The sequence below is a fragment of the Otolemur garnettii genome, unplaced genomic scaffold (assembly GCF_000181295.1).
Source record: "Otolemur garnettii isolate 467f Iridium unplaced genomic scaffold, OtoGar3 scaffold00140, whole genome shotgun sequence".
Classification (NCBI taxonomy): Eukaryota; Metazoa; Chordata; class Mammalia; order Primates; family Galagidae; genus Otolemur; species Otolemur garnettii.
The window spans coordinates 1891435-1901640 of record NW_003852535.1 but is presented as its reverse complement, the minus strand read 5'-3'; the positions used below and the strand labels follow the sequence as shown (position 1 = coordinate 1901640).

Below are 10206 nucleotides of genomic sequence, written 5' to 3'. Positions count from 1 at the left end.
GTTGAAAGGATTATGCTTAAAGGTGTATGTGGGATGGATTATCACATTATCGGGGAGGAGCTACTTACAGGGCAGGTGGTCATAAGATGTTTAAATGGATTAATGAAGTCATTATTGATGTCCAATGCGCATGTGCAGAGGGATTGTAATAAATGGATTAATGAGGTCATTGCTGTATAGTGCACATGCACAAGATTGCCTATATAAACCAACAGCAAATGAAGAAAGCTGGCCATTTTGCCTGAGCGAGCAGTTGGTCACCTTTATTTAAAACACAATTTCAATAAGTGTGCTTATTCTGTGCGACATTGCTTTTCTATGAGACCCTTACGGCAACACTGGTCACTGATTATTCAGTGGGTGTGCACAACATGCCTTGAGGATGCCTCAAATGGCAAGTCAGTGTTCAAGTCTCTTCAAGTCTTAGCCCAGCTGCCTCATGTGGGAGGCAAGGAGGCATCCTCTCCAACTTTCAGATGACAAAGGAGTTATTACTCACACCACTACCATCCACCCAAGGGCATGTGACATCTGCAAGCCTTCCCAGAAGCTGAGGTGGTAAGAAGAACTTGAAATATTGGAGCTTTTCCAGCAACCACATTTGCAGTTTACCTCACCTATTGCCTGTGGCATCCTCCAGAACAAGGCAGTACCAGGTGCTTCCCGCCTCCTCAGGGCCTGGCCTGGTGAGTGAGAGCCATAGTTGCGGACACCAGGTGCCCATGTGCTACTGTGCCTTCACAACTTGAGACTCAGGTACCACTGTTATCTCCACCTGATGGCACCTACACTCACCACATCACGACAGCAGCCTCTTGACTACTTTCCCTGCTCCCTGCCTATGTGTCACATCGTTCTGCTCTAGTCCCTCCCATGATCCCCGTAACTTTTAGAGTAAGAGCCCTTGCTCTTCAGTGGCCTACCAGGCCCTGTATAAATGGCCCTGTGGCTCTGCACCCCAGTCTCCTGCTCCCCCTATCCTGCCACTCCCACCTGGACCTTGGGTACACTATACGTCTTCAACTGGCAACCAGTACCTCCCTGTCACCACCCACTTTCTTTAATTCTTTGTTCAATTATCTATAGTGTAAAAATTTTTTTTGTTCAGATATCTCTATGAGGCCTGGCAGGACCCTGCTAATTACACATAAAACCTCCCCTCCACGTTCCTCAAATCCTTTACCTAGTTCTGTTTTCCCCATAATGCCTATGGCCTCACCCCAGACTGAATAATTCACTTAACTTATTACTTCTATTGTCTGCCCCACTCCTCCTAGAATGGAAACTCCACAAGAGGAAGGATTTGGATCGTTTTTGAATAACAGATGTCTCCCAGAAGCTATAATGGGGCCTGTCATGTAGTAGATGCTTAAGAAATACTTGCTGAAGGATATAGCCCAGGAAAGAGTGTTTATTAACTGCTTCCTAGCTGCTTGCACAGCCTGGGAGCAGAAGGACTTTTTTGGCCTTGTTCTTAACCACCAGGCAGTTACTCTGCTCCGAATTGAGGTAGACCTGGCTCTCATCCTCTGAGAACCCCACGAATTCCAACTCTACTCTAGGCCCAAACCAGGGAGGGCATTTCATACATCCTCCCCATAGGTGTCAGGAGGGGCAGCTGAGGCCTGGGTGGAAGCAGGTGGTGGCAGCCCTTGGAGCAGAACCCAGGACACTGTGCTCATAGCACCTGCCCTCAGTTCATTGTTCAGTCTGTTGTTTTACAAAGCGCCCTCCTTGGGCTCTGAGGTATCCATTTCTCCCAGGAGGCCTTAGACTGGCCCCATCCTCCAACACAATAAGAGGGACCCTGAGAGATCCACCATCAAATTCCTCACTTTACAAATGAGAAACTGAGGCCTGCTGAGGGCACAAGGCTGCCAAAGACCTCAAAGCCTAGTACACGTAGGCCACAGGCCCAATTCCTCTGCAACCCTTCCCAGCCTTTCTTTTGGACAGCTGGGGCACCATTTCTGGCTTCAGGACCTGAGACCTTTGCCAGCTGTGTATTGCTGGTCCGTCACAGGTACAAATGCTCCCTAGCCTTCTGGGGGCTACCCTATGTGGAAACTCTAGGGCCCCTAGACATTTTCTGGGTCAGCAAGGATAAAAATGAGAAGAGTAGACTGAGGATGGGCCAGGCCCTAGGTCTGCCTGGCTCCAAAACTTCCTTGCACTTGGCCAAGTCCCCTTCTCTTGCTGACCCTTAGTTTCCCCCACTGTAAAATAAGGAGACTGGATAATCTCTAGTGTTCTCTGGCCATGACCAGCTGTCAACCTGCTTAGCCAAAGTTACCCTGGACCCTTGGTGTCATCCTTGATGCTGGATCTGCCCAGGGCAGTGCTCATTTACCAGTTATGTCTCTGGTTGCTGGCCTAGGTGAGTTGGGCTCCATTCCCCACCCCACCCCAACCCATCCCAGCCTGGCCCTCTAGCCTCTAAAGGACACAGAGACAAGGGAGAGGGGATTCTGAGCTCACTGATGACCTCTTTACATATGTTGTTTCAGTCATCATGACAGTCCTAGCAAAGTAAGGATATTGTCACTATTTTGCAGAACTGAGGAACTGAGGCCCAGAGAAAGCAATGGCCTTTTGTGAGGTCACACAGCTAGCAGCGGCAGGGCAAGGATTTGAACCCAGGTCTCTCTAGCACTTGAACAACATGGGAATATCCAGTTGTATTCATGACCACCACTTCCCACAAAGCCCTGAGATGCTTGCGAACTCCTCAGAGCTCTGCTGTTTGTTGTTTATACTCCCTGCCCATTTCCAGGAGTTCCGGTCAACTTCCCAGAAGGGTATGTATGTTAAAGGAATGGCAGAGAACTAAAAGTACCAAGCTGTGGAGGCAGTGCAGGGCCCAGCAAGATCGGGGATGCCTGGGGAGCTGACTGTGTGATCTGCCAGCTCCTGCTTCCTGTGGGCAGCTCAAGGTCTGGGCGAGGATGACACCATAGAGCCGGAGGTTAAGTACCCAGTTCCTGGGAGGCCCAGCTACTTGAAGACTCCAGCTTTAATGAACACTCTCCCTGTGCTATGCTGAAAGTGAAAGTCACCGCCAAGCCCCCTACTTCCTGCCCTGGGGAGGCTCCCTGATGTTGTTAGCCCCAGGCCCTGCCCAGCATTCAGTTCATCTGAAATCATGTCCCCTGAGCAAGGCTTTGTCTTTCTGCACATGGGCCTCTGACTGGGGACCTTCCTTCCCAACTCTGGCAGCTGTAAAAGGATGGAAAAAAGAGTGCTGGACTTGGTGTCATAGACACATGGGGATTTCAGTCTGTGCGCCTGGTGACTCAGGGCAGGGATATACAGCTGAGCAGCAGCTTCCTCATACATATACCTCCATCTGAGCCAGGGGAGTGGCATCAGCTGAGAGTCCATTTAGCCCTCTTCCACCAACAGCACCTGGTACCCTGGGAAGTGGCCCTTTCTCATCCCTGTTCCTATGGCTTACATGGAGCTAGCCCTATCCGTGAACCTGGGACCCTGGCTTTGTCAATTTCAACTTCTCCCTGGCCCCAGTGACTGATGTCAGGAATAGGCAGTCAAGCCTATTGCCTGACTCAAGCTGGACCAAGGAGAGCCAGGCCTGGTGTCTTTGCTGAAATTATTGGGAAAGTGACAAGGAATGGCATATGTCTCCCCCCAGGGAAGTTAAGCTGGTGTTCTTAGTGGCCCTCTCACTACCACCAGTAGGCCCCAGGAGAGCAGAAGGAATGAAGTGAGTCTGACTTCTTTTTTTTTGAGACAGAGTGTCACTTTGCTCTCTGTAGAGTACTATGACATCATAGCTCACAGCAACCTCAAACTCTTGGGCTCAAGTAATTCTTTTGCCTCAGCCTCCCAAGTAGGTGGGACTACAGGCGCCTGCCACAATGCCCAGCTATTTTTTAGAGACAGGGTCTCACTCTTGCTCAGGCTGATCTCAAACCCCTGAGCTCAGGCAATCCACCCCCCTCAGTCTCCCAGAGTGCTAGGATTACAGGTGTGTGCCACCACGCCTGGCCCTGTCTAACTCCTGATGTTGCCTGAGTACCAGGATCCAGCTGTGCCTGAAGTTGGTACACTCCAGGCTTGTTAGTAACTTAAGTTTGACTTGATAATTTTTAAGGAAAAGGGACTCCTTCATCACAAAGGATGTTCTCCTACCTCCCAGGGAAGAGAATGCTTCATTACTGCAACACTGTAAAACTAAGGCAAGTCAGCTCAGAGGGCAATGAATGACAGTGAAGTGCTAAGGAGGGAAAACTAAGAATCCAGAGAACCCTAATTTCCCATCTCTTATTGAGCTCCTTGGTAAGCATGAGAAATGTGGGGCAATTTACTTCAGATATTAAATTCTGCTTCTCACACAAAAACACAATCATCAACTTTTTTTTCATTCAAAAGGTACTTCATTAGGAAAAAACTTATCCCTGTTTTTGTGCCACATCATTTTTTATTTTTCAAAGCAATTTTGGAACTCTTTTTCCTTTTTTGGTACCAAATTTATTTATTTACTTATTTAGTTAGTTTTTTGAGACAGAGTCTGACTTTGTCACCCTTGGTAGAGGGCTCTGGTGTCATAGCTCACAGCAACCTCAAACTCTTGGGCTCAAGTGATCCTCTTGCCTTAGCCTCTCAAGTAGCTGGGACTACAGGCAGGCGCCCACCACAATGCCCAACTACTTTTTTTTTTTTGCTGTTTTTGGCTGGGGCTGGGTTTGAACCTGCCACCTCCAGCATATGGGACCAGCACCCTACCCTTTTGAGCCACAGGCCCTGCCCCCTAACTACTTTTTATATTTATCGGTAGAGACAGGGTCTCGCTTTGCTCAGGCTGGTCTCGAACTCCTGAGCTCAAGTGATCTACCTAACTCAACCTCCCAGAGTGCTAAGATTGCAGGCACGAGCCACCATGCCTGGCCTACTATAGTCACTTTCAAAGTACTCCCCTTGGCCATCTTGTGACCATACTGATAGTTAGCAATGAGGTATGTAGCACTTTTTCTAGGATGAGTTTGTGAACTTAATTAGCAGACCTTGTATAATGATAGCTCTGATGGCCATTTCAGAAAAAGAGTTCCAAGCCAGGGCGACTGAGTGAGATTACATCTCCAAAAAAGAAAGAAAGAAAGTTACTGTAGTGATATTCAACAATGAGCTACACAGCACTTTTTCTAGCATGAGTTCATGAACTTAATTGTCTGACCTTATAGACCACATTTTCTTTACTCACTCATCAATTAATGGGCATTTAGGTTGATTCCGTAAGTTTGGGATTGTAAACATTTTTTCCTTTTAAAAATAATGAAACGGAGATCATTTGAGCCCAGGAGTTCAAGGCTGCATTGTACTAAGATTGTGCCACTGCACTTCACCCTGGGAGATAGAGCAAGACCCTATCTCAAAAGAAAAATAGGAAAATTCAACACTGTTTTTTTTTTTTTTTGAGACAGAATCTCATTATGTTGCCCTTGGTAGAGTGCTGTGGCATCACAGCTCACAGCAACCTCAAACGCTTAAGTGATTCTCTTGCCTCAGCCTCCAGAGCAGCTGGGACTACTTAGGAGGCACTCACCACAATGCCTGGCTTTTTTTTTTTTTTTTGGTGTTTTTTTTTTTTTTTTTGGCTGGGGTCAGGTTTGAACCCACCACCTCTGGTATATGGTGCTAACGCCCTACTCCTTTGAGCCATAGGTGCCTCCCTGGCTATTTTTTTGTTGCAGTTGTCTTAGCTGGCCCAGGCTGGGTTTGAACCCTCCAACTTTGGTGTATGTGGCTGGCACCGTAACCACTGTGCTATGGGCATTGAGCCTCAAAATTGTTGTTAATGTCTACTACAAAAAGCTCTTGCTCTGGAAAGCCTTCCCTGACCTTCCCAACAGGAAGTTCTCCCACAGGAAATGACCTCCCCAACCAGGTTCCTCTCATGCCCACTAGGGCTGTAAAGTCCTCTTGATTGAAGGTTGACTTCCATGCCCATCCCCAGTTGTGGGTGGGAAGTGAGTAGCCAGCCTTCACCCCACCAGCAGCTGTCTATACCTGGCTTCTCTCTCTGCTATCACTTGTAGCTCCCTGGAAGTGTCCTGAGGTGGCCAAGCCTAAAACAAAGGATGCACATGGAAGGACCTAGACTGAGGGGGTCCTCCTCCCTGGGCAGCTGGACACCTGAGAGCATCTTTTCAACCCCAGGAGGTGTGGAAAGGAATTAGGACAGGCCATCAATGTACCCTGGCTTCTCCCGAACCAGCCTAGTGACTATTTCCTCCTTATGCCTCAGTTCCTTCACTGGTAAAATGAGAAGACTGGTTGAGGAGCATCCCCTAGGAGCCAGGGACAAGTCCTATGGAAATGAGTAAAGCAGAAGCTTTTTTACTCAAAGTTTTGGGGCTAATGGGTGGTAAGCTGCTTGCTGGACTTTAAGTCATGTATTCATTAACTGAGCACCTATTATGTTTGAGGCACTGGGGTTAGTTCAGAGAGCAAAGCAAGTAAAAGTCCTGCCCCCAGGAGCTCACTGTGTAACTCTGGTATTTGGGAGGCCTCCAAGCCTTTACCCACCAGGGCTGCTGGCTTTGGGCTAATGGAGCAGGCCCTGAGGGTGTAGAGAAGGACTGAGGTGTGCTCTCCCTCCAGCTTTGCCTCCTCCATGGGGTGACCTTGCCTCCCTGGAGATTAGTTTCCTCACTCTTTTGTGTCCCTTCCTCCCTAAACTCATGAAGCACCAACTCTCAACATGATAGTATTTGGAGGTGGGCCCTTTAGCAGGTAACTAGGTTTAGATGAGATCATGAGGTGGGATTAGTGGCCTTAGAAGACAACAAAGACAGACCACAGCTTTCTCTCTCTCTGCCATGTGAGGACACAGCTAGAATGCAGCCATCTGCAAGCCGGAAGGAGGGCACTCATCAGGAACCGAATCCATCAGCGCCTTGGTCTTGGACTTTCCAGCCAGCAGAACTATGAGAAGCTCTTATTTAAGCCGCTCAGCCTATAGTATCATGTCATAGCCTTGAGATGCCATGTAAGTGGGAGGTCAGGCGGGTAGCCCTGCCAGCTTGGGAAAGTGTCCATCTGCAGGGAGGGGAGCTTTGCACAGCCCTGCAGTTAAACATTACCTTCTCAGTGTCCTTCTCTCCCTGCCACTCCCAGCCACCCCCTCAAGAGATAAAGCCATAAATGCTGCCTTCTTTTGTCTTCCTCCAGGGCTGTGACCTCCTGGGAGGAGCCCTGCATGCTGACTGTCCCTTCTAAGTCCAGATCTGGGGCTGGGGGTTGGGGGCTGGAATGGGGATACTCGGGCCCTAGCTTCCCCACATGCACACACGTGCACACGGGTATTCTTTCTTAGTTACATCATGCATGAGGCTCCTGCAGGCCTCTCTCCTTGGAGCCCATGGACTGGCTTAATGAGTCCCAAAGGTGCCTGACTCAGGCCAGATACCCCAGGCCTCCTGGTTCCTGGGAAACAAAAATAATTGGGAGAAATAGAGGCAGCCTCACTGCATGGGGTGTCCTACATCAGCCTCTGCCCCTAAGCCCCTCAGAAGCAAGGAGGACAAGGCCCACCTTTCAGGCCCCATCCTGCCCACCTAGGCATTTTAAATTATGAGACTGCAGTGATTCTAGAATCCACAATATGATGCCACAAATCTCAGGAGGGGGAATGGATCATAGCCGGATAGTACTTCACAGTATCCAGAGAGCATTCAGCGCAACTCATTCTTTCCCATCTTCAAAACAACTCTGAAAAATAGATGGGATTTCTCTGTCACCGCCAGCATGCTTATCCGATCATGTCTGCAGTGTTTGCCTTCCTTGTCATCCCACATCATCAGCCTAAGCCCTCCAGACTCAGGCACAGCCCAAAAATGCACAGACCACTGGACCTGAAGCACTCACTGCATGCTGTTCTTGGACAGGAGCTGCTGGCTTCCCTGTCTGCTGATAGATGCCCATCCAAGCAACATTTCTCTGTAAGATATAACAACCATTCGAGTTTTGCCTAGGGCTTCAAGTTTTGCTAAGTTTTAATTATGAAACATTTCAGGTACACCCCAAAGTATAGATAATATCACAGAGAACTGCACTCACGTGGTTTAAGTAATTAAAACACTATAGACCAGCTGGAGTCCCTGTGTGTCCCTCTCAGTCTACCCCTTACTTCTCTTCACCATCATTCTCTGAATTTAGTGTTTCTCATTCTCATGCATATTTTTATCTTTTACTACATATTTGTGTATCCACATTATTAAACCTCATAGAAATGACAGCATATTGCTCAGATCTTACTGCAGCTTGCTCTTCTCACATAATCGGCTGTTTTGAACCTTACACTGCATCACATCTGTGAATGTTTGTTGAGGCCTTTTCAGTCTGCACCAGGCATGGTTTCAGTGACTTACCTGTCTTAACTCGTTTAATCTTCACAATGGAATTTATTTTCATCCCTATTCTATAGATTTGGAAACAGAGGCGCAGAAAGGTGAAATTATAAACCCAAGTCACATGGCTTGCAAGCTGGGCTCCTAACTACTACACATCAATCTCTGCTCTGTGGTTTGTTGTATGAAAACAGTAATTTACCTATCTGTTCTATTTTGCTTATTTTTACAGATGTGCCTCAACACTGGTCTCAGAGGGTTTGGGGGTGGTTATATTACCTTGCTTAGTTTCTACATCAAGTCCAGGAGTGGGTTTCTATACTATCTCCTTATGCCTTTTACAGACAAGGAAACTAAGGCTCAGAGAGGGTAAGTCACCTTCTCAAAGCTGCACAGCTCTAATGTGGGCTGTGAACCTAGGCTCCCCAATTCCAGAGCCCAGGGACTCTCTCATACCCTACATGCACCCTCAGTCCTTGCTGGCTTCTTATCTCAGCTCTGTCCCTGGTCACCTGCCCTCCCTCTCCTAGAACACCCTCCCCATACCTAGCCTTCAAACTTCCTTCTTCTCTACCCTTCACCATCCTCCTTCCAGAGAAGGGGCCCAACCGGAAAGCCAGTTCATGTTAGGAAATTCCAGCCACGTGAGCAACCCCGAGCCAGGGATTCTGGGCAGCCAGTGGCTTTAGGAGAAACTGAAACTTGGCTTTCTGGGGGCGGAGTGGTCATTGGGGATTTAAAGAGTCACCACTTCCGTAGGCTCCCAGAGGGCACTGAGAGGTCACAGCTGGCTGCAGAAGAATGAGGGACACCAGCACAGGTGGCTGAGCCTCTGCTCCCCCTGCCTCAGCCATGCACCTCTGCGGGGGAGATGGGCTGCTGACCGGGAAAGTGAGTACAGGGGACCAGGGGTGGGGATGAGAAGGGGAACATGCCCTGGGCCAGTGCCCAGGCAGTAAGGGGTGCAGTGGGGAGCTCCTGGTCTCTGCTCTGTCCCCACGTGCTATGTGATCAAGGGCTGCACACACCCCTCTCTGCATCTCACTTTCTTACCCTGAAGTTGGGGATTAGAACGAAGGTTTTCTAGCTCTCATGTTGCAGGTCCAGCCTCCAGGTTAGAACTTGGCATCTTGCCTGTTATCCCCTCACAGGAGCCTTCTCTTTCCTCCCCAAATTCCTTCCTCAGAGGCCCTGCCCCTGTCATAGGACCTGTAATCCCTGGGCCTCCCCCTGCTCGCCATAGGTCCTTCCTCAGCTGTTAGTCTCTTGGTCTTCCAGTGTCAAAAATGAGCCTGCTGTGGCCATGGAACCCTAGAAGCATGTGGCCAGGTGGGAGCTATGGCATACAGTCCTCCACCAGGGTAGCCAAAGTCTTACCTGAGGTTGTTACTCAAAATATACTGCCAGAGCAAGCTGGGAGGGGCTTGGGCTATGAGGTCCCAAATAGTCCCTCTTGCCCTGACTGTCTGGACTGAGTATCTGTTTGTTTGTTTGTTTTTTATAGAGACAGAGTCTCACTTTGTCACCCTTGGTAGAGTACCATGACATCATAGCTTATAGCAACCTCCAACTCTTGGGCTCTAAGCGATTCTCTTGCCTTAGTCTCCTTAGGAGTTGAGACTACAGGTTCCTGCCACATGCCTGGCTTTTTTTTTTTTTTTTTTAAGCAGGACCAGGCTAGGTTTGAACCCACCAGCCCTGGATTATGTGGCCGGCACCCTAACCACTGAGCTACGGGCACCCAGCCTGGACTGTGGGTATTTGAATTAAATATTTCACCTAAGTTTTATTGACTCCAGAGTAGAGGATGGTCAGTACTGTCAACCTTTGAGCCCACTCC

At 48.8% G+C, this 10206-nt stretch overlaps 1 protein-coding gene across 1 annotated transcript in view; it reads left to right on the top strand.

Annotated features, from left to right (window-relative positions):
- The first annotated feature begins 9147 nt into the window (after nucleotides 1-9147).
- BATF2 (basic leucine zipper ATF-like transcription factor 2) overlaps nucleotides 9148-10206 on the top strand; it is a 7148-nt gene continuing 6089 nt past the window's right edge. Inside the window, exon 1 of the mRNA XM_003798629.3 lies at nucleotides 9148-9257. Within this exon, the coding sequence (XP_003798677.2) occupies nucleotides 9219-9257 (39 nt within the window). The 5' untranslated portion in view covers nucleotides 9148-9218. The remainder of the gene's footprint in view (nucleotides 9258-10206) is intronic.